The sequence below is a fragment of the Harpia harpyja genome, chromosome 1 (genome assembly GCF_026419915.1).
Source record: "Harpia harpyja isolate bHarHar1 chromosome 1, bHarHar1 primary haplotype, whole genome shotgun sequence".
Lineage (NCBI taxonomy): Eukaryota > Metazoa > Chordata > Aves > Accipitriformes > Accipitridae > Harpia > Harpia harpyja.
This window is the reverse complement of record NC_068940.1, coordinates 3118297-3142656: the sequence shown is the minus strand read 5'-3', so window position 1 is coordinate 3142656 and position 24360 is coordinate 3118297. Positions and strand designations below refer to the sequence as shown.

The 24360-nt window shown below is 41.1% G+C and overlaps 1 protein-coding gene across 3 annotated transcripts in view; it reads right to left on the bottom strand.

Annotated features, from left to right (window-relative positions):
• SLC66A2 (solute carrier family 66 member 2) overlaps nucleotides 1-24360 on the bottom strand; it is a 65493-nt gene that overhangs the window by 26441 nt on the left and 14692 nt on the right. Inside the window, exons 4-5 of one of the 3 annotated variants that reach the window (XM_052801302.1) lie at nucleotides 23926-23979; nucleotides 21561-21599 (exon numbers count right to left, since the gene is read on the bottom strand). The exons of 1 other annotated variant lie outside the window; for it this stretch is intronic. In XM_052801302.1, the coding sequence (XP_052657262.1) occupies nucleotides 21561-21599; nucleotides 23926-23979 (93 nt within the window). The remainder of the gene's footprint in view (nucleotides 1-21560; nucleotides 21600-23925; nucleotides 23980-24360) is intronic. One more of the 3 variants, XM_052801392.1, reaches the window with a different exon arrangement.

The following is a 24360-nucleotide window of genomic DNA, read 5'->3' as shown; positions in this document are numbered from 1 at the left end:
CTGTCTCCCTGGCAATCCCGATTTCAGATGCCTCATCTCAAAACAGCAGCAGGATTAGAGAGAAACACGCTAGCTAGCACTCCCCACCTTGCTCATTCCGAGCAGCTCCCAGCCAGCCGGTGGGTTTCACCAATCCTCTGTTCTGAAATTCCTGTGTACTCCACAGGGCACCCAGAAATAACTGGGGTGACAAGAGCAGGAAGGCTCTGCATGACCGTTACTGGGCAATGTGTAACTTATTCTCTCATCAACTACATATCCAGCTAGGCACCTTCTTCTTTCCTTCCAGAAAGAAGGAAGCAGCATTAGAGACAGACAGTGAGAACTGATACATTTAGATTTTCTTTCTTCCTTTTTAAGAAGTGATAGAAACCTGCAAAATGCTGTCTGAAGCCAGCATTTCTTTTACACTCACTGGGACTGAAAAGGGACTTGTTATGTTTCACTCATGGTACAAAAGGGAAGAAATGAGAGCTTAGCACCAAAACCTTCTGGCTCTGATCCAAACCACTTTTCTTTTGAAAAAAAAAATAAGGAATCCACCATCTTGCAGAGTCTCTATAAAGATGCTAATATCACCATTCTCCATCTCCATTCCTTCAGGCCTGTGACCTACGAATTTCTGCATCTCTGTGTACTTTCAAGTACCTGCACAACCCTGTCACCACAGTACCTGAACATCTCTCCATGTGCCTTTACCTTACAACATTCCCATCTACAGGCCATCGTCATGTGGCCTTCACACTGGGTAGTACCCAAACACTGTCACTTCTTCCTCTCTAGCACATCTAAGATGGGAGTAAAATATTCCAGAGGGTCTTGAACCTTCTGAAAATATCACCCCAGCCTATACTAAACAAATCACTGTCATTTAATGAAATCCATTTTTGACATCCTTTGGCCTGTACAGTGCCTTTCCTTGGCCACATCTAAACTGATGTCAGAGTTTCGATAGAGCCAATCCTCTTAGTATTTGACTCTCCTCAAAGCCCCAGTACAAAGTCCTTTAATTAACGAAAAGTAACCAGTAGATTTTCATGTGAGAGGGGAAAAATGGCAAATCTTAATTACAGAGAAAAAGGCTGAAAGCCTGACCCAAATAAACCTTGAAGATTCATACAAAGCTCACTGGAAGTTTTCGTACTTGGTGGAGGACTGTTAAAACACCTGAGATTAGAAGCTCAAGTCTGATAACACCTCCTCTACATCAACATTATCCCTGTCTCCCTCAGTCATCTCCTGTAGCCTGAAGGCAAGTACTTGCCTTGGTTTTCTTTGCCTCATTGTATGTGATGACACCGGCTTCTAAAATGTCTTATACTAGGTCTCTGTTTTGTCACATCAGGTTCATGTTTTTCCCCACCATCAGGGTTATTACCCAGTCTTCTTCATCCTTCTCAAAACAATTATACATAAGTGGGCTGAAATTTTTCCAGCACTGTCCCCCGCTCTGGACTTCTCACTCATCTTCCATACTGTCCCCCAGCACAACATACCTCCAAGCATCAGCAACTGCTCTGCCCTCCCCCTTCAGGTCCTATGAGGTCCACTCTGCCTCCTCACCAAAGGGAATTAGTAATTGCAAGGTTAAGAGACACATGTTAGTTACAACTACTTAAAAAAAAAAAAAAAAAAAATCACACACAAACGCACTGGTATATATAAAAATCACAGTGGTCTTGACCAGAGGTAATTAGCAATAACAGCTATATTGACCATTTTGTGAACCTTAAAGAACAGCAATTAAACAGTTATACTTAGTCTGAAAGTTTTACCCCTGCTGCTAACAACACAGAGGACAAGTAAGAATGAAAACTAAACCAAAATATTCATACCCTGGGCACCTCCTGTACAGCTGACGCCCTTTGCTCTGCTATCTGCAGTGTAATTTGCTTTGTACACAGCTTCAGTTTATGGTAGTCTCACAGTAAAGAGAAAAAAACATTTTAGAGAAAACTGCAGTTCTACAAACCCGCAAAATTAGGTTGACCTTTAACTCATCTTCGACGTTTTCCATTGTCTTACAAAAGGATGCAGAATTGTTTATATCACTTGCGCTGCACTGTTACCAGCCCTGTCAAAATTTTAATTTGTGTGTGTGTTTACATATACACCTAAATATGCTTGCATACACATACATACCCCTTCCTCACAGAGCAACTGCTAATGTTATAAGCATTAAAAAGAAAGGAAAATTATAAAAGCAAGCAGGGGAGAACAAAGTTTTTTTGTTCTATTACAGCGGAAGTTTTAGCAAGTATGGTATCTGTGAACAAGGCTCCAACTGTTGGGCTCAGAGACTGCTGGCGAATGCCAACTGAGCTGGGAAATCCACACGCAGCAGGACAGCTCAGCCCAGCCGTCTCTGCACATTACCACAAAACGAGTGTAACCAATTTTGGGTGAGCCAGAAGCAAACTCCTTCCCTGCTCCCCCAAAAAAAAAGCCTGCAGAAGTATACTCCAGACTAGTCTCTTCCAAAGCAAGGACATTTCTTGAGTTCTCCAGATGGCAGATGCTTTCAAGGCAATCTTGCACGGGGTACACTTGCAACCCCCTACTAACTTACCTTGTGCAACACATGCCATTCAAGCTCTGGTTTCTTCCCAAGTCCAGCTGAGAGAAAACACCAGGTCTGTACTCTTAGAGCAGGCCAGTAAGATTAGGAAAAGAAAAAAGACTGACAACCACTACCACAGATAGGTACCAATATTGCCACTAGGGCAAGGCACTTAGCTTAAGCCTAGATATACCTAAATCAACGTAGTTATAGGACTGTATTTCCTCTGTGAAGATTCACCTCCTCAGTAACATCACTACTGAAATTATGTACTGTGTTACTGCTACTTTTGCCTGTTCAGCACACAAGAAGTCTCTCCTCTTTCTATTCCAATGTATTGACCGTTCTTCTTAGTCACTGTCTTACAAGATGACTGATGAAGGAGAACAGCCTAATAACTAGGCAGATCATGGGGCTAGGAAAGCCACTGCAATGAGGTAGCTGTGACCCAAAGGAATTAGTGCTACAGAAAATAAGATATGTATTTGAAAGGTGGAGTGAAAGCAGCATCAACAGCTTCAGAAACCACATGAGACAGAGCAAACATGGACTTCAGGAGGAAGTCCTCCTCTCAAGGCACAGCACGGGAGTGAAATGGGAAGCCCAGGGAGCACCATAGCAGTGTTTTGATGTCTCTGGGCAGCCAATGCTTTCAATACAAACACTCCCAATTCTGCTCACCTCCTATACCAAGAGCGTCAAAAATCCCAAAGCAAGTCAAAATAAAGAAATAAATCCCCCAACCCCTCACCTGCAAGCACAGCTCTGAAGTAAGGCCTTTGCTACCAACTGTGCTAATGATGGAGGCAGCAGATTAGAGCCAAGCTCACTCTTCTTTTGGCTAGATACGCCTTCCTATGCTAACTATAGAAAGAGACTTCTTTTTCTGACAGTAAGCTAAGCAGGGATGATGAGAATGTCACAGCAAGAAGAACGTGTAGTACCAAGTTACTATTTTTACAATCGTTTTAACAATATTTTACACTCTCCTCAGCATGGTGTATCTAAGCTATCACCCACAACCCTACCAGGCAGTACACAAAGGCCTCCAAACAAAAGACTAAAAAGTCTTTGGAGTAAGTTAAGCACTGCAGAGCAGGCAGCCTTGGCTCCAAATTCTTGTAGCTGGAGTTATAAACTCTCTATGAAAACAGTTTAATTTATTTTGAATAGTACTGAAACTTATTCTTTAAAGTTTAAGCCTCAGAAGATATCAAGACTACTATAATATTAGAAACAATATGCACTAACCATACTCCTTCTCATTCAAAGACTGCAATTAGAGATGAATAAAAGTTCTTCTAAATATTACAAAACCAAGCTGTGCATTAGCCCAGATGCAGGCTGCCTAAGATACCACCATGCCAGGGATGACAATGCCAAGTTGCATGTGTAACACAGCAAGTTACTCCCAGAAACTCTGGAAGTAACTGTCAGGTAATACTTCACCCTGGTTTTGAACTGCAGATCTCTGGGGAAAATGCTGAATAGCCAGTAACTTGCCTAAAGATAAATGATCTCTCTCTTTTTCAGCCTTCTCTGAGCTTGACACACCTGAGACCCTATCTCCTCTACCGTGAAGACACCACAAAAAGAACGCATGTATGTCATTTATTTATTTTTTTCAGATACTGAAGTCAGGCACGCGTACATGCATGTGTAAGTATATATACAACACAAAGTTAAACACTCTTCCCAAAAACATAAAATTCTCTCCTCATTTAGGATTGGGGGGGGGGGGAAGTTTAATCCTTGTTTCCTAGGTAACCCACCACCAGCCAAGACAAATTCTAGCCCCCAAAGTGGCGCTATTAATTTAGCATCCGAACAGAATAATGCCTTGTACAGCTGCTTCCTTTGCTAAAATAATGTTATGTGGCCTGCTAAACATCTCTTGGCAATTGCCTCAGTTAACCTCAGAATGACCCATTTTAGTATCGATAGTTTAACGTTTCAAAATCATCACAAGCTTGTAGGAAATTGTAGAAAGCTTTCTGCTCTTTTTTTTCCCTTGCCTCTCTCCTCTGCCCAGTCCCTGCCACACACATGAAAATGTCAGATGTTTTCTTTAATGATCTGAACTGCATTACAAGGTTGCTAGTATCTCAAAATGACTGCACAATCTACTCCATTTCATAGGGCTTCCTTTCAAGTATCTGTTGTAGTTAAGAATAATGGGGTAGGCTGGTGAACAAGCATCCCGTTTTGAAAAAAAGAAATTGGTATTTCTGGATTTTTGTTCCATGCTGGAACAAAAACAAGACTCTGGAAAATCTGGGGGAGGATGAAGAGAGAGGCAAACATACAGAAGGGATTTGGGAAATAAGTTCAAATTTTTAACATCTCTGATTTGAATTAAGGACCTTCTGCCTATGTTTTTCCATGTCCTAAGGGAGCACCCTGTCATGAGGCTATTGCCCAGTCAGGTCAGGAAGTGCCTCCTCTCAGCATAAATTCTGTCCTTTCCAGACGAACAATTTTGACCAAATTCATTGAAATAATTTATGTGCATGTTTGTGAAGATGTGACCATTCACCAGTGACAACCCTTACCCCCGACAATCAATTCACAAATTTCTGGCCAGCAGGAGCAGAAAAATCTCAACTTATAATTTCTCATTTGCTACCATAAACATCATTTAAGCATACTGACATTTGTAAAGTTGACTATGGAAATTCATCCACTTTAAAAAAAAAAAAAAAAGTAGGTAAATGAAGCTGGGAATAATTTCAATCTCCATATTACTTTCTAGGGAAAGGGAAAAAAATGGACTTCTGGTAGCTGAAGGTTTTCCAGAACCTACATGCCTGCAGTGTTCTCTCACAACCTTTAAACCAAACTCCCTCTATTTACAACAACAAGTTCTAAATTGCACAGATCTAAATTACTGTATACAGTGACCAAACAGGAGGAATCTCCACACAAATTACGTCATTGCATTAGCAGGAAGAATTTACAGGGAGGGAGACCAGTACAGAGTTTCACCTGAGTGCTCGTAGACCGCCTTACTGATTACAGCACTTGTAACTGGAGAAGCCAAGTGAGACAGAGCTACCCTGAAACAGAACTTCCCCTTCAACTTCTCAGCTGTTTAGTTTGACCAAAGATAAATCCCTGCTTTGACACAGGCAGTGGTTGTTACACAAGACACACTTAATACCAGAGTTTCTGAATACCTTGTGTCTGCAGTTTAATGCTCCATAGTCAATGTATCTTCAAGATCTGCAAAGAAGGTAATGGTACTAGATTTAAGAAAATTGCTCTGTCTGTTGGTGGTGATACAGGAGTGCATTCACAAATTGTTCACATTTCCCAGCAGAAGTTTAAGCCCCTCTCATCCCCCTCAAGGTACAGCAGGACAACTGTTTAGCTCCCTGAAGCATTTCTCATTGAAGCCACAAAACGTGGGCTTTTCTTTTTTTAAGATTTTACACACAAAAAAGAACAAGCCTGCATTTTAAGCCAGATCTGTTCAGTTATTTGGTTCAAAACATAATCCCACAAACTGTTCTGTCAGTACAACTGAGGGGGCAAGAATGAGTGGGGGGAAAAAAAGAAAAAAGAGGATCAGGAATATCTTAGGCTGGCACTGCTGCCAAACATCCTGGCACCCAGCCACTGCTGGAGGCAAAAGACTTTGGCTGTTATGCCCCTTTATAAATATAATTAGTTTTAAAAAGGACAACAAAAAAACTCCACAAGAAAACAGGCAGAAGACAGGGCACTGGCAGTGTTCACCCGTGAGATGACTTTGCCACCACAGGGTACAGTCCTTTTGTTCCTGGGTGAGTGATACAGGGATTTGCCTTCCATCGCTGTGTCCCTTGCACATCCCGTACTCAGGAGTGCAGGGGACACAGAGAACGATGACAGGTGAACCATAAACAATGAGCTGCTGAATAGTCCTATCTACAAATTCCTCATTAAATTTCTATGTTCTTCTGTGAAGAAACAGTAAAGTTCTTCAAAGACTGAGTAGTTCTTTGACATCTACCGTACACAGAAATTTAACGAGGAACTTGTGGATAAGACTATTTTAAGCTATTTCAATACTAAGTTTGCTCTATTCCCTGAGTGCAGTTACTTGTTCTTGTACTACAACCTACTCCCAACAAGGGGGGGAAGAAAGACACGAGGGAGTAAACAGCACCTCTGAAGACACAGTACAAAATTTAAAGCAAAAGACATCTTCTGAAATAACTGCTCCTGATTTTTACATGCCAAAGGGCGCAAAGACAAGAAAGGGCAGCAGTATAAAACCGTAATGTAAGGAAGGAGTCATTTCAAGTGTTTAGTGGTTTGTATAAATGCACAAAAAAATGGGGGCGATAGGAAGCAGAGCATTTCAAGATCAGCAACCGTTTCTTTTCAAAGGCTATAAAAACTGGAGATAAAAAGGGGGGGAAAAAAAATTACCTAGCAACAACTGCACAGTTTGTGACATTTACAAAGCAGCCTACTAAAAAGTCACTTTAAGTAAGGAGCGGATGGCAAAATTTTTATTATCACGAATATAAAGATAGACTTCAAATTTTAAAGATTAGCTATGCACATGCACACACAAAAAATGCAGTGAGCTTGCAAAGGCTACTGAAGTGTGTATAAAAACCAAAGCAGTCTATGTATTTTAGAAACAGCAGTATTGGCCCTGATTTTGATGGGGAAAAAATCCTGAAACTCATATACCTTAAGCGAAGAAACAGTGATGTTCTGAATACTTAAAATGTTGCATCTACCAAGTTCTCATCAGGCTTTTGAGTTGCAATGAGTAATAGTAAAAAAGACAGCTTTAAGCAGCTATTAAAAATAAAAAATGTTTCCCTGAAATACTGAGGATCTGTCTTCCTTTCACTAGTTTCTGTGTCTCCATGGAATCGTCCAGGATGAACAAGACCCGTTTTTTTAAATGCACAATGCAAGTAAAAATAAATCTGCCAGAACTGAATTCTGGGGTTTGGATTTTTTCCCCTACCCATGGGAGGGAACATAGGATCCCGATGCAGTAGATGTAATGCATACTGATCACTGAGCAAAGAGAAAGTAGGGCACATAATAAATGCATATGAAAGGAGACGTTCATAACTTCAGGAATAGTGGTGATATAGTTCCCTCCACAAGGAGGGAAACATGCTGATTACTAGCAATCGGAGTGTCTGGAGGGAGACTGCGTACACCCTGACCCTCACCATAAATTCATGATTCACCGAAAAATTACACCTTTTCTGCTGCTGATTCAAGAGGATGCAGGAAGAACCTTCTCACGAACAACTAAGTTACATCCTTTCTTCCCCAACCTCGCTCAGTATTATGTCATCTCCTCATGTAGACGGAGACCGCATATAATTCTTTTAGTAACAAGGTAAAATTTTGAAGTTAAAAACATTTACTGTGATAAATAAAACAAATTAATATTTAAAAATGTGATTATGCACACTAATGAGGCCTACGTTTGCCAATCTATTAATTTCATTTAAATCACTGAGCATCTACTTCTTAGCTTTAACAAGTCAAATACTAAATCTAAAGAATTACTGGCTGATGCACTGGAACCAGAGCTTAGAAAGCTTTGCCTGCTTCTGCAAGAACAATTTTTTACTTTTTCAGTTTAGCTTAATAAAAATATCTCATTTATTCAAACAATAAGAACCTCATTGGGAGCTGAGTAACACCTGCTTTGTTCTGTGTCTTTGAATAGTGACTGAGAGTATAAAAGGATGAGATGACCAGATAAAAAAGGAGTAAATTAATTTTACTAAAAATCTACCTAAAAATAATACCTGTTTTATTTGGCTTTTTTAAAAAGCATGCTTCCACAAAATGGACCTTCAGTATAAACACTGCAGTTTATTTACATTTTTTAAATTTAAATAAGTTATTCCGCATTTCTATTTGAAATCAGTTTTCAACCACAACAGCTTGATATAAGTAACAAGTAAAAGTAATCTAATACATGAACATTTAATGTATTTTTAACATGATAAAAAATGGACCACACACTATGCTGTACTTTACTACAAAAATGTATAGGTATTACATTTCCTTCATCAGCAACAGAACCTATTTTAGTGTAATGACTATATTGCCACACACATCACCGTGTGAACCAAGCTTTCTTTAGTAAATGAAAGATACAAAATAATTTATTTTATTCCCATATTTTTTGCTTGATAATTTAAATCATGATTAGCAAAGGCAGCTTCAAACCCAACCACCCTCACGGAGGAAAAAAATCTTTTATGATGTAAGACTTCCTCATCACAGCTTCAATGAACTGGAGTCTTTGGAAGTCAAAGGGAGATGGCTTGAGCCTTAAAGCAGGAACAACTGTGGGACAAGACTCTGAGGTGAATTCAGGAACTGATATGGCTTGCAAAAAAATCCTTCTACCTTAATCCTGTCTCTCCCTTGACACAATGTCCTGTACAACCTCCAACAGTGCAGGCTGTGATCTGGAACGTAGCTGTAAGCCAGCGCTGCTGAACACTCTGCACTGTCACACCACTAAATGTCTGAATAATTGGTCCCAATATCTAATGTAATCACCTCTTCTGAAATAATCTATTTAGGGTGCATGCGATAGTAAAAAGTATCAAGCGGGGGGGGGGGAGATGATGTACTGCCTATCTTTGAAAGTTGACTATCATGTCTCAGTGAAGATGAGAGAGAGCACGGTCACAGGAAAAAGATACTTACAACATGGAGTTCAGAAGAAACAAATCTCTTGTATTGTCAAAAGTAGAGCAGGAGTGTTCAGTTATTAACTTCTATACATAGGCCAAGTCTCTGCTACTGCAGCATTCCCATCAAACAGCCTCCACACTAAATGCCAAGGTCTATGCCGTTTTCCATAACAACGCCCATCTCCCCAACACACAGGAACAGAACCGATGAATAATTCATAAACAAATTTCTTCAGCATTTGTAAGTCGTTCTTCGGGCACCTGTTAACTGCCAAACATCAGAAGTGACAATTTGGCATTCACACCAGAGGCTTGTTTGGTTCGGTTTTTGTTCTTCAGCATGCCTTGGGCCTGCAGGTTCATAAAAAAATGACTCAAAAAAATAAACATAAAGGCAACTGAACCTACTGTCGCAAAAGAAAATTAGTAAGCAACACCTAGTAAGGCACAGGGAAGCTTTCCATGATGCAGTGCTGCTCTCGGCACCACAGAGAGCAGTATCCATCCCACCAGACTTGAGTCCAATCCGCTAGCCTGAGCTAGGGATTCAGGCCCTTTTCCATCAATCAATGGGGAGAGACTGGCCTGCCTTCAGCTTCTGTGGACGACTTGGAGAGTCAAGGGTAGAACCAGACAGCAGACCTTTTTCTTTTAGGGGAAACACTGAGATTTCAGACGTTTCTCCATTCCAAGTCAGGAGGAATCACACTCTTTCAGGAGGACTCACACTCTTTCAGATATGCACATTCAAAGACAGGGAACGTGAGTACCTGAACAGCCTTAGGGCTAGCGTGCTTGCCTCAGGCTCCCACCGGGGCCCCTCTCTCCTGCCTGGAGCCTGGCTTCCAGAGGGACCATCAGAGCCGCTTTGCTCAGACTGACACACTCCGAGTTATCTATGCAAGCCAGAACCTCTACCTCAGTCTCTCATATCCCATGTCAGTGCCATGATACTGGCTTATAGCCTAACTGGATTGTTTCAGCTCCAGTCTTTAAAAGGCTAGAAGCCTCCAGGGGCAGAGGCAGACACAAACTAAATGGGGAGTGAGGGCAAAACAGAGCCGACTGTACGCATCCTTTTTGTGATGGCAAGAGGGGATCACGAACATACAGGAAAGCAGGAGCACCTAAGCCCCCTGCCCTGATTCATCCTTGCTTAGCACTCCCACGGGATACAGAAACAGAGCACCTAGGTTCCACTGCTTAGTTTTCCTGCTTCAGAGCCAGGACATAAAATGGAATTTCCTGCATCGTCTCCCAAAAGCAAACAGCCCAGGGAGACTGGCTAACTGGAGTGTAGCAAAGCTCTTTCTTCTTTCTCACTTGTAACATCCACCTAGGGCTTGAAAACCCTTTTCCAATAAATGTTCTTTGGTGCATCACTGCTTGCAAAGTGGGAGTGTGCAGTGGGGGGAATCTTTCAGTAAAATAAAGCTATCGCTAATTGTTTTCAGTCAAGGATGGTCAGTGTGGTGCATTACAGGTTAAAAGCATGGTATTTGCATCTAAATAGAAAAGGGTTTATTTTGTTTTCCCTTGATATAGCAATGAAAACGGCAAAACACTGATGCTTCAGCGATAAGTGCCTTTCAATATCCAGCATAAAGAAATGTCTTGTTAACGTATCATTATTTATAAATAAGAGCTTCAGAAACGTAGATTTATTAAATATATTCCCTATTTCTAGCTCAGTAGAAACTAGTAACTTCATATTCCCAGTGCACTTTAAATAAAAGAAGGCTAATAAAACGTATAGGACATAAAATGCAGTGAAAAAATAAATCAGGCTGAGTGCAACAATCAGGTTGTACCCTGAGCATCACCTCCACATACAGTGCCATTGAGCACAGTATGTCAGCTCAGACATCCTACTGTCACACCAGCCCCTTGTAACACCATTTTAATTGGGACCAAGTGAGAGCTGCCACCCAGCTCAGCACTTCAAAGTACTAGACTTTGGGTCACCTCATTGTCCATTCCTCCCACTCCATACACTGCAGTGGGTACGGTTATCTCAGTAGGCTCATTTCTAACAGACTAAGACAAACTGTAGACAGAAGCAAAAGCCCTAAGCAAATGATGCCCGCAGGGCCTCAAAATACGAAATGAGCAGCCTTCCAGAGTGACAGGATGTGTGTCTTTCATATGGAGCCCATGTACAAGAGTCAGCAGCAGAAACTGAGTGCAAGCTATGCCCCCACCTCCTGTAGAGGACAGAGTTATCTCTTGATGTGCTGACCCTGATGATGTGTTCACGTGTTAAACTGTTGATTCTACATCACTTACATAAAGGCAAAGATAACATTCTTTAAAAAGACATGAAATCTACAAAATATGGATGTGCCAGGATCTATAACAAGATCCTAAAAATGTGCTGCAGCCAGAACTGTTTTTCCCTAGCAAGCTGTCCAGACAATCCACTACGTCCGAGCAGGCAGCGCTGGGCAACAGCACTTCTTAAAGCACACACCGTGTCATCCAGCATTACAAACCACTTACAAAAAAAAAAAAAAAGTGAGCTATCAATGCATATGTACTAACAAATAAAAGCACCGCAGCTTGAAAGTTTATTCTGAAGTCTGTGGGGAGTTGAATTACCCTTTAAATGTTTCACTACTTATACCTTTTGCACTTAACTGGCAATTTGGCCATCATCTAGAAAATCATTGTTTCTCTTCTCACCTGTTTTGCTTACAGAAACCGAAAGATATCAGACAAGCAGCTAAGCAGGATATCACAATGAAAGCCAGACAACTAATTCTCACCGTGGCTTTAAACTTACCTATTGCTTTCTTGCATTAATAATGCTTTAATGAGCTCTCACTGGTAAGGTCTGCCCCCTACAGCTCCTGAGCCCTACTAGCAAAGTTGAGGGAGTGAAGCAGCTCCCACAGAACAGGAAAGTAGGAGTTTGGGAGCATCTAAATTAATGGATTTACACGAGTTGTGGCACACAGATGGGAAGCATCTGAGGGTGTTGAGGGTGCAGGCTGATGTCTTTGCAAGGCTGCTCTATCATCTCTGAAAGGTCATGGTGATTGGGAGAAGTTCCCTATCACTGCAGGCAGGAAAAGGAAAAAAAAAAAAAAAAAAAAAAAAATCACACCTACCTTCAAGAAGGAGGAACCAGGGAACTACAGGCCAGTCAGCCTAACCTCATCCCTGGGATGGTTATGGAAGAAGTTCACTAGGAACAGCCAGTGTGGATTTACCAAGGGCAAACTGCACCTGACCAACCTGATTGCTTTCTATTATGAGTTGACTGGCTTTAGGGACAAGAGGAAAGCAGTGGATATTGTTTACAGAGCCTTTAGCGAGGCTGTAGACAGTGTCCTACAGTATCCTTAGTAGCAAAATATCAACTGGTAAGTGGACAATAAAAAGGATAGAAAATTGGCTGGATCATCAGACTCAAAGAATTTTTCCTCTCAAAGGAAAAACATACAATTTATGGCCAGTTTACAAAGCAGCCCACAGTGATCAATACTAGGGCCAACACTCTTTAACATCTTTTATTAACAACCTGGATTATGGTAAATTCATGAATGATACCAAATTAGAGTGAGCTCATGATAGACTGAGGAACAGCACTGCTATTCAGAGGGATCTTAGGCTGGAGATACGGGCTGACAGGAATACCATGAAGTTCAGGGCTATCGCTCAGTGGGAAGGAGTAACCGCACACCACAGTACAGGTGCAGGGGGCTGACTGATGAGAGAGCAGCTTTGTAGACTAGTGGAGGATAGCCTGGCAAACAATTTGAGCACGAGTCAGTGGCGTGTCCTCGTGGCAAAGGCAGCTAGCCGATCACTTACTGGGCTGTACAGCTGAGCAAGTCTGTGGCCAGCAGACAGAGCAAAGTGTTTATTCCTCTCTGTTCAATACCCTCAAGACTGTACCTGGAGTAATGTGTTCAGTTTTGGGCTCCCAAGTACAAGAAATACATTGACCTACTGGAATGAGCCCAGTGGTGGGCCACCAAGATGATTAAAGGGCTGAGGTACATGGTGTACATGAAGAGGCTAAGAGAACCAAGTTTGTTCAGCTTTAAGAAAAGAAAGTTTCTTGCTGCCTACAGCTATCTAAGGGGAGAGTGTAAAGAAGATGGAGGCAAGCTCTTCTTGAAGGCACATGGTGACAGGACAGGAGGTAACTGACAGGAGTTACAAGGAAAATTCCAATTAGATGGAAGAAAAACTTTGTCATCGTGAAGATGGTCAGACACTGGCACAAGTGCACAACAGGTTGTGGAATGTCCATCTTTGGAGATACTCACAACTTACCTGGACAAGGCCCTGAGCAACCTCATCTAACTGGACCTGCTTCAAGCAGGGAACTGGACCAAATAACCTCAGAGGTCCCTTCCAAGCCAAATTATTCTGTGACCTTGTTTAAAGAACAAATCTCACCATTTGGATCTAGATGTGACCAAGTATACAATGGCATGTGATGTGCTCAAGAAGTAGGCAACTGCAAAATCTTCTCACAGCTACCAAACTGAAGCAGCAGCTTTGCCACGTACATGTTCCCTGATCTGCAGGATGGGCAGACAAATCAGTTGTACTTGAACATTTAGATGTTTTATCGCTGATGTTATTAAAGCACCTAATTGTTCTGGCTCCCACCACGAAGGAAAAGATTTTTGCAAAATCTCGTTTCTACAGTTACCCCCCCCAGCCCTGAAAGCAAGATCAGACTCCTCTCCCAGGTTCCAGTTGAGTGCCTCAGCAGGCAAGATTTGGAAACCCAAGAGCACCCTCATGTGGCTAGGTGTTGCTATGAGCTCTCCCTCCTCCAGTGACATTACATGCAGCACAAGCAAAATTCACATTTTATTCACAGGTTAATTTCCCCACCACACCACCAACTAGAAGCGGTACCTGCGCCAGAAGTAATATTTCTGCTGCCGCCCAGTTCTTCCAACAGACCTCGTTTAAGTCATCTTCTTTCCACAAGACTGGGTGACAGCCGCGCAGGGACTGTCGAAGGGCTGAGCAGGGGCACCAGCAGTCAGAGCCAGCGAGAACCCCGGGCAGCACGCTCCAGAAACACAGCGCTGAGCCTGGCCTCCCGTGATACCTCTTGGTATTACTGCTCACGCCAAGCTGGAGGCTCAGCTTTACCACCTCTCTCTTTTCTCCCAGTGTTAAAGGACAGTTTTCCCTCAATTTAAGATAAAACTAGAATTTCCTGGGAGCAGATAAGGGTTTTTTCTTTTCCCTGCCTACCTTTTTTTTTTAAAAAAAAAAAAAGAGAGGCTGAGAGAACAACAGCTGCACTCCTTCTTCCCAGATCCCCCAACCACTGCAGTGTGCACTTCATGCTGCATGGCAAAGGAAAGGCCTCCCCACCGTACGAGCCTCGCTCGCTCCGCCTGACCTGCATCCGTGCCCTGCCCGTCCCATTCCCTTTCTCCTTGTAGCAGGTAGGCTTTCAAAACGGGCATGGGCCCTTCACACGCTACATTCAACCTGGCAGATCATTTTAAACTATAAACACAAGCACTGTAAACTGCATTAGAAGTAAATAAAAAGAATGGCCTGCTTCCATTTTCACATCAAAGTCATTCAAAAGCAGCAGCAAGGCTGGTGCAAAAGGAGTGGTCCGAAGGCCGGTAACTCAGGTCTGAACATACTGTTCTACCACCAAATAATGTCTCACTGAAACCATTCTGACTCAGAAGAGATTTTACAAATCTCTGGCTGGCTGTTTTCCCTACTGCCTGTAAGCTGAAAATTTAAAGGTGGCTAAATAATAATTTTCAAATGTGGTAGCCCCAAAAATATAACACCGTCCTCCAGCTTCCCTGCCCTGATCACTAGTGAACACATGTAACAACTTCTTCTGAACTCCCTGTTTTAGGGATAGAGAAGATGTATATTGTTTGATTACCACCAATGACAGGAGCCAAATGAATTAACGTGTGATGCAAAACATTACAAAGCTAATACATCTGACAAAATTAAGAACATAGTCTATTTCTGATTATTGTAGAAATACTCTTCATTAGCTAACATATATATATATATCCTATGCTGAAATGAACAAGGGAGTAAAAAGAACAAAAGGACTGTATTTTCAAATTGCATGTGGTGGTCTCACAGTAAACCATCGGCAGAATATCTTATGTACAATCCCACAGTAGCTTGGATTGGAATAGCTCTCTGCAGGTCATCTAGCCCAGTCTCCTATTCAAAGCTAACCCATTAAAATTTAAAAACAGGACATTTCACTCTACTAAGTGGTACTTTGGACCTTTCAGATCAAGAATGGGTAGATTTTTAAATTATGATGACGAACCAGCTTGACTACAAGTTACTGTGTGCACTACAATAATATATAAGCAAAATGTTATTACCCACATTATGCATGAGATAAGGATAATCCCTTCAGCCCTTAAGGCTTTGGAGATTTCAACTTAAGAACCAAAAGAATTTGCGGGTGGCAGCTCCAGTTTCTCAAGTCTTTTGAAAAAACACTTTTTACAATGACCCTTCCAATACAGCCCTCGAAGTCCAGGAATGCTACTTACACTTACCACTGAATGTAAAATATTTCATGCAGTGTATCAAATAGCCTGGTGGAAAACATGTGGCTAATACGAAACAACCCCTATACACAAACTCCCACATACAAACTCAAAAGAGAGAAACATTACCGACCAGATAAGTTTTTCACTGTCAAAGATGCCACCTCTGATCTCTGAGTGGAAGCCTCAAGGAAGAAATTTTTTCTGTCAAGTTGTCAAATGACAAGCCTAGAAACTAAAATTAATCAATGATCACCAAAAATTATAGAGACTCTAGAACTGTTGGCTTCATTGCATGCTAAAAGTATTTCCTGAAATGCAACTCACCCATCCAAATTCCATGGTGGGTGTTCATCCCATTCTCTGTCCCACAGGGGACAATGACCTGACAGGTAGCAACTATTCTTCTCACTTAACTGGTCTAACTGATAAACAAGTGGAACTTGGAGAAAAGTAGCTTCCAAACTGAATGGAGCTTGAAGCTCACTGCTTCCAGATCTGCACAAGAGCTTGCACAGCTGAAAACATTTTTTCGCCCAAGTAGTCTGTTAAAGGACATTACCTCTCTGCCTACCAATCTTAGTCTCATCTTAAAAGAAGGTAAAATATGTAAATTCCAATCCAAAGCCTGAAATCAGCAGGAACCTGGTCAACCATCATTGTGCTAACCAAAATTCTGAAAATAGGATTAAGTGCTACCACCCAAACAAGACCCCTCTCCTCCCTGAATTATGCTACCTACACAAAGAAAACAGCAGGTCAGCAGTCAAGAGAGCTGTTTACCTGGCAGATACATGTCATTCCACTTTCAGATGATAGTCGGACCCAGTAAGAATTCAGCATGAACTGTGCTAAAAACCAAGACTGCAACTTGAAAAGAAGGACCCATGCGCTAGCATGAAGTAACAGGCTCTCCATAGATCACACATACTAATAAACCAGAAAGCAGGATTAAGACATGAGTCCTTGGCATTTCTCAGTCTCTGGAAAGAACCAGCCTTTTTTTTTTTTTCTATATAAACCACATTCCATCACCTTACCTTTCTCCAAGAAGAAACTCAAGACAAAACATTTGAGGCAAGAATGCCTGGATGTCTAAAAACTGACCACTCAGTGTAACATTGGTATTTAGTCAGTCTAGACAAATGGCGTTTATGCAGATGTTCATTGTGGGAAAATAACGGAAGATTGGCGAGGAGGACTGTAAACACGCTGAACTGACTTGCAGCTGGGGTGTCAAAAAACGCATCTATCATAGTACTCACTGTTTCATCTTGTGTGTTTGACAAGTAGAACATCTGTGTTTAGATAACATAGGCCTGTGATAGACTTAGAGGCACCCTATCAAACATGCTTGAGATTCCTGCCCCACTGTGGGACAGATCAAAGCACAGTGGTAAATTACGCCTGCGCAAATCCCTAAAATACAGGCACAAACAGCAGGTTGGGCAATCCTCTAGCATGGACCAAGCTCCGTGGTGCCTGCGTCCCTGCTTGTGTGCCTCTGCCTGGGTGCTGCTTCGGGGATCCCCCAGTTGGCAAGGTAACGAAAATAAATTTACTCTTTGGATTTCATCCATGGTTTTGTGGTTGTTCCTGTGTCCTGCCTGTGCCGGCTCACCCATTCATCAAGTGATCACAAAAACCGTAAGCAACATGCTCAGGAGGAGGAAGGGGGAATGTTTGGAGCTACAGAGTTTGTCTTCCCAAGAAACTTTACATGTGATGGAGCCCTGCTTTCCTGGAGATGGCTGAACACCTGCCTGCCCATGGGGAGTGGTGAATGAATTCCTTGTTTTGCTTTGCCTGTACACGTAGCTTTTGCTTTACCTATTAAACCATCTTTATCTCAACCTACGAGTTTTCTCACTTTTACCCTTCTGATTCTCTCCCCCATCCCACCAGGGTGTGCGGGACTTAGCTGCCTACCAGGGTAAGCCCACAACACAGGGACAGTGTGTTATTCCCTGTGGCTTTACTACAACTACTCATGTTATGTCTGTAGTTCATGAATGGAGCAGCAAGACTTTGAAGCTATTGCCTCGTACTTTATGTATTGCTTGTGCAGGTAATGTCAGTCTCTTCCCCTTCTATTGCTGAGCTCATTCATGTCTCCCATGAAAAGAAACAGCTGGTGATCACCGTTACTCTCATGCCTCTCACCATTTGTCTCTCCTGTATAAACCTGCTACATGCCATGCATTCCCAGAGCGACCTGCCCACCTGGATCCCTCACCACAGCATCTCTAAGTCCGTGGACAAATTTATCACAAGCCTCCCTCTCTCCTCCTTGCTCCGCCACACAGCCAGGTGGCCCAGTTGCCTCCGGCATAGGGAAATCAGGGAATAAAAGAAAAGCCAGCATTGCACTGTGGCCAGGAATGTACTTTCACATAGAGCTCTATGTTCCACCCTGTAACAAGCACACAGGCATGCAGCAGACATGCCGGCCTCATCCCACCACCTCACTGCGGGGGGTGCACGTTTCTGGGTCTCTCACGTTAAGGAAACTGCAAACCACCAGAGGCAGGGATCATGGTTGCACAGAGGCTTCAACAATCATAAACTATTATTTGGGTCCCTCCCTTCCCGGCTGTCTTTTCTGAAAGGAAAATGTGTCTCTGGAATATAGAATTTAAGTAGATAAACTTATTCCTTCCTTTTATAACATCTGAATAATACTAGATAAGGCTGCAAAAAGGTGTGCCCTCCTACTGAGTAACTTCCACCACTTTTCAACAGGACAGAAAAGGTCACAGTACAACTTTTCATTTGAGGCCCATTAGCCTGAGGAGCTGAAGAAAGATTTACACTAAATGGAACTTTGAAGCTTGAAAGAGTATCTACTGAAACATCACACTAGCCCCAGAAAACAGACTGACCCAAATCCATTTTTTTCAAGTTTTCTGAAAGAAAAGTATTTTAGTATTGGTTTTGCAATGGTTCAAGAAACATAAATTCCCCACGAAAATAAAAGAACAACCTTTTTAATGAAACTACTCCCTCTCTGTCTGCATCTGTAGTTAAAAAAAAAGTTATCCATTCGGTATGCAAAAGATTTGTAAGTTCCGTTAAAAAAATTAATAGTGTTCCATTTGGACTGAATTATTCTAAAATGCCTGTATAGTAACTCAGACCTCCTGCACAGACCCATACCTGGATAGACAAATTATTTTCCAGACTTCTGTTTCTTTCATCTGCAACATCAATTAAGAAGAAACCAAAATTATGTATTAAAAAACCCCAAAGATTCTACAGTTTCAATTTAAGTATTTATTTATAACAAATTGAGAATTGCCACTTCATCCTTTGAATCTCTATTTCTTATTTTCTTTTGTGTCCTGAAAAGGTCTAAATATTGATGCAGAGAAAGACGAGGGGAAATAACTGTTTCCACCATCCAAATAACTACAACTGCTGATGCAGCCAGGTGCCATTTCCTCACACAAAGTAGACCTGAATTCCTCAACAACTAGAACTCCATTAATTAAAAAAAAAAAAAAAAAAAAAAATCCTTTTGGCATCCTAGTTTCACACAGAGACACCGTTATAACCCCCCCTCGTCAACACTCTCCCCAAAAGATCAACAAAAGCACTCTGAAAGTAGTCTGTTAACAAGGATGCATATAAACCTGAAGAGAAGGGATCTAAACCCCTTCAAACCCGTGTGCAGTCATGCACAGACAGAAGCGGTGGCAGCTGCATCCCAGCAACAACTGTGCTTTTGTTATGTATTTAACTGCACAGCAGCTGTACAGGGAATTCAACTACTAGAGAGCATGGTGTAAAAGTCACATACTTTCAATGAAACCAAAGTGCTGCTGCCCACAACCGGCCAAGGAAAACCACGTCTCTGCCGTGTCCTCAGCTCTGCTCAGGATGTCGAGGCCTGGACAGAGAAGCACATTGTGCAACTTATTTACAGAGCACCCGCAGAAAAATCACACCGCACGCCTGCACATTTGCAAGCTGGATGCCTCTGCTGAACCCAAACAGACCAAACCCTCTGAACAGAGGGAGCCAGAGAGCCGATTAAATAAAGTTTACATCCTTCGTGGCACATGTAACATATTAGTGCTGTTCTAGAGTACGCCAGCACTTAATTTATCACAAGCCAACTGATGCCCTGAGTTAAGTAAAGAGTGCAGGCAAAAGAAGAGGCTAAAGTGTGAGTTATTTACCAGGCTGTCACACTGCCAGTGGAACCCCTGTAGCAGATGACTGCACCTTCACATTACTATTTTCTCTTCATGATTATGCAGATACTAACTCTGTGAAAGTAATTACACATACATTTTACATTTTTCCCCTGAAAAAAAAAAAGTAGTTTTAAATATTTTTGCAACAGGTGTTTGGTGAATCTAAGTTTTTATCATTTTATTACTACTATTTTAAAATGTAATGTTACATGGATAACTTTTTGTTTGGGCTCAGGATTCAGTAATATGGCAAGTTTTAAAACCAACTTCAGAGAAGGAAGGAAAACCCTTGTGATCCACCAGAAGTGTCCTTCAAAACATTTAAACACCTACTTGGAAAAAAATCAAACAAGTCACATTCACTTTGAGACTTGCCTGCCACACCAATGAGACCACTCCAAACAACTTCAAAAGATATGGCCTCTTTGGAGTGATGCCTTGTTTAGTGTTTTGCTACTTCTGCCCCAACAACCTCCAACACTCAAAGGGCTCAAAAAACATATATAGGAAACTTGTATTTTAGTGTAACAGATTAAGACATTTATCCACATTTTTTCTAAAACTTCTCATCAAGAGAAACAAACATCACTCAACTGCAGCTTTGCTCAGCCTCAGCAGTAGCCATCAAATGCCAGCAGACACTAGGTAAAACTAGATACTTGCATTAGTAAACAAAGGGAATAAAGCATTATTCCTTCAGAACTGGAACTACTTAATCCTTCCTAATCCTTCCTTTGCCTAGAAAATTAGGGGAATAATTTTATGTTGTGGTTTAACCCCAGCCAGCAACTAAGCACCACCCAGCTGCTCACTCACTTCCCCCCCACCCAGTGGGATAGGGGAGAGAATCAGGAAAAAAAAAAAAAAAAAAAAAAAAAAAAGGTAAAACTCATGGGTTGAGATAAGAACAGTTTAATAGAACAGAAAGGAAGAAAATAATAATGATAATAATAACGATAATAAAATGACAACACTAATAAAAGGATTAGAATATACAAAACAAGTGATGCACAATGCAATTGCTCACCGCTCGCCAACAGATGCCCAGTTAGTTCTCGAGCAGCAATCCCCCCCGCAGGCGAACTCCCCCCAGTTTATATACTGGGCGTGACAGCACATGGTGTGGAATATTCCCTTGGCCAGTTTGGATCAGCTGCCCTGGCTGTGCCCCTCCAGCCTTCTTGCTGGCTGGGCATGAGAAGCTGAAAAATCCTTGACTTAGTCTAAACACTACTTGGCAGCAACTGAAAACATCAGTGTGTTATCAACATTCTTCTCATACTGAATCCAAGACATAACACTATACCAGCTACTAGAAAGAAAATTAACTCTATCGCAGCCAAACCCAGGACATTTTATTTCTGTATGAAATCAGGAAACCCTACACTCTGGGACCCACCATACTGTAAATTATATTTATTTACTCTAGGTCAGTGAAACTGCAGCAACCTTCCCCCATAGTCTCAACACCCCTCAGCACTGACTGCTAGAAAATCAGTTTTCAGAGTCATGTGCCAGATAAAGGCTTTTTCAGATAACGTGTGGAAAAACAGTGGCATTAAGTGGTTTGTTGGATTACTGACAAACATACCTAAAAGCAATCCCAGGGAGCACAGCAGGAGCTCAGTTCCTATTCAAAAAGAGGCATCAAACAAATGTCTTGGTATTTATCTAACAAGTTCACCTGAAATTCATTGGTAGACCAGTACATTTTCAGATTAACAGTTCAACAGTTCTACAACAAAATAGTGTTCATGTATAGCCAATCTTCAATTACAAATGCAGTATACAGAGCATTTACTACGTAACCAGAAGAAGAAAGTAATATAATAGTTTCTGAAGTCTAAAAACATATTGAAAAACATTTCGTACACCACTGAAATAAACAGGGGAAATGAAAAAGCCCATTTGTTCTTCTTGAACCAAAGTTTAATCAAAACTCATTAAAAGACATTGTAAGAATGCACATGAAAGTATGGCAAATACTCCCCTTACCTAACATCTAAGTGAGCTTCCCCAGAGCTGTAGCAAAACATAGCACTGCAGGACATAGCTCAGTTAAGCCCTTTGTAAAGCGAAGTATGACATGCTGTGACGTAAAGCACCATGCGTCCCACTCTTTAAACCACTGGGATATACTTCTGTATGTGCATTATAAGCAAACACCTCAAAACACTTCTCATTTGTTTACCCCAGCAAGAATTATCACATTCAACAGACTTGACCACGCCAGTTTTGAAACTTCTGAGCAGTAGTGTAAAACTGTCCTGTTCTTAGTGATAATTCAATTCATCCCATTTTGCTAAGCAATTCCAAAATGAACTTCAAGTAACATTTATTAACCAAATGCTTCAGACTTAAATCAGTTGGATTAAGAGGTGTGGTGCTTTTTTTCTACAAACCTCAACTTTTTAAGCTATCAAACTACCAAGGCAAATGACTTTTTAACCAAAAAAAAGACAAGAAAAAAAATCTGAAATGAGTAAAAGGTCACATTAAATAACTTATTTCTATTTAATTTTAACCACTTGAAGCATTTTTAAATAATGCACTCAATCATAACTAGGAGCACAGACAGCTGTTTCTAGCTCTGACACTGTAAATAAAGCATTGCTGAACACTAGCAAAAGACAACAGGAATACAGGCACAAGGAAGACAGGACTGCTTAAGTTTACATTCCCTTGGTTAGTGTTGCAAGCCAGTGAGAATGACTACAAACCAGAATTAAAGACAAACAGAAAAACAAAATAATTTGATACTGAGTCCAGAAAAAAATGTTTTGAAAACACAAAAGGAAAAGGTGCTTTGCAAAATACTGGTATCAGACCAAAAAGGGTAAATTTCCCAAAGTGTGCATTTTGTCCCTAAATCTGAAAGGGAAGATCCAGAAGATGAATCAGTAAAAGTGAATCTATTTAACCTTAGCAGGAATGGTCTTACGGCTTCAACAAAGTACTCGCGTTAATATTACTCTTTGGTAGTGTTTCTCAGAGCTAACTCCAGTTTAATTAACTGTGTGTTGAAAAATCTGGAAGTAGAGACTCTCCTTTTGCATGAGTAATATTCTTCTTTACCCTGTATTTTTTCAGCTGACCCCTTAGTAACTCAAGAATTGCAACAGAGCATAACTAGTATCAATATGAGATTCTGTATCGGTTCAATTAAAATCAGTCTAAAAGTTGACTGTTGGGAACTTCTGTCTCTCTAGTCAGTATAACTTCCTTAATGCGATACCCCAACTAATTTAAAAGACTAAAACTGTCTTTCCAAACTACTAAGAGTTGAAAATACTGCAAAGCTGGTTTGCACCTAATATTTCCTCTTCCTCAGGCAAATTAAAGAACATAGATTCCAACTCTGAAACTGAAGATTGGAAGCTCTCACCTTAAGTGTTACTAACTCCCAAATAATTTTGAGGCTGCTCTAATGAGAGAGAGGAACAAGCCAGAAAATTTCACAAGGATGCAGGCATTTTGCTTGAACACCAAGTGTTGTGGGAAATTTCTTATCTAGCATTCTGAACAATGCTGAAAGATACTCCTGTATTTTTCATAGTTTCCTCCAGAGTCAGAGCTGGAAGAGGAGGAACATGAGTCTGAAAAGATGGATCCCTATATCATGTAATATTTTGCCTGTCTAGCTTGGGGAAGGAAAAAGGAAGATATCACTGAGACGCACAATGCAGTGAATTCAACTGCCTTCAAAAAACTGGTTTCTGAAATAGAGCTGAAAGCATCTTTTCCTCTATGAACGTTAAAAGCGGGGAGAGGAAAATAAAAATTTTAAAAAATAAAATCACGCACCAGGTTTTAGTATGTCAAGAAAAGGTAATGCAAACATTCTCTATAGAAATGATCATGCAATCATTTCTAAAAATGGTTATAAAAAGTAGCAAAGCATGAAATACGTAGTTGAGAGGACAACTTCATGCAGAATGGGTTTGCACAGTACATACCCAGATAGGATCTCTTGGGAGGTGCTTTGATTTCTTCATCCTTACTATCTGCAGCTACATAAAAAACAGTTGAGGGGGAAAAAAAAAAAAAGGAAGGAAAGACAAACAGACTTGTATGATTAAATGCAACAGTGGGTCTTTTAGTTACAGTTTAGTCAGTTAGTACATTTTGCTTATAAAAAAATAATAGCCAAAACAAAACATGCCAGAAATTTTAGTCTCCATGCTTTCTGTAAGGCTCCCACCCCATGATGTTAAGATAGGGTCGAGCAGTAGGAAGTCCCATAACAGTCTCAATGCACAACCCAACAGCAATCTACCTAAGGGAAGAAAATGAAGACTTAAAAACAGTGAAACAGACAGCTTAACTCTTACTTTATACACTTTTCATGATGAGAGAAAACAGGTTGGTACCTCAGCAACATTTAGTGTGTA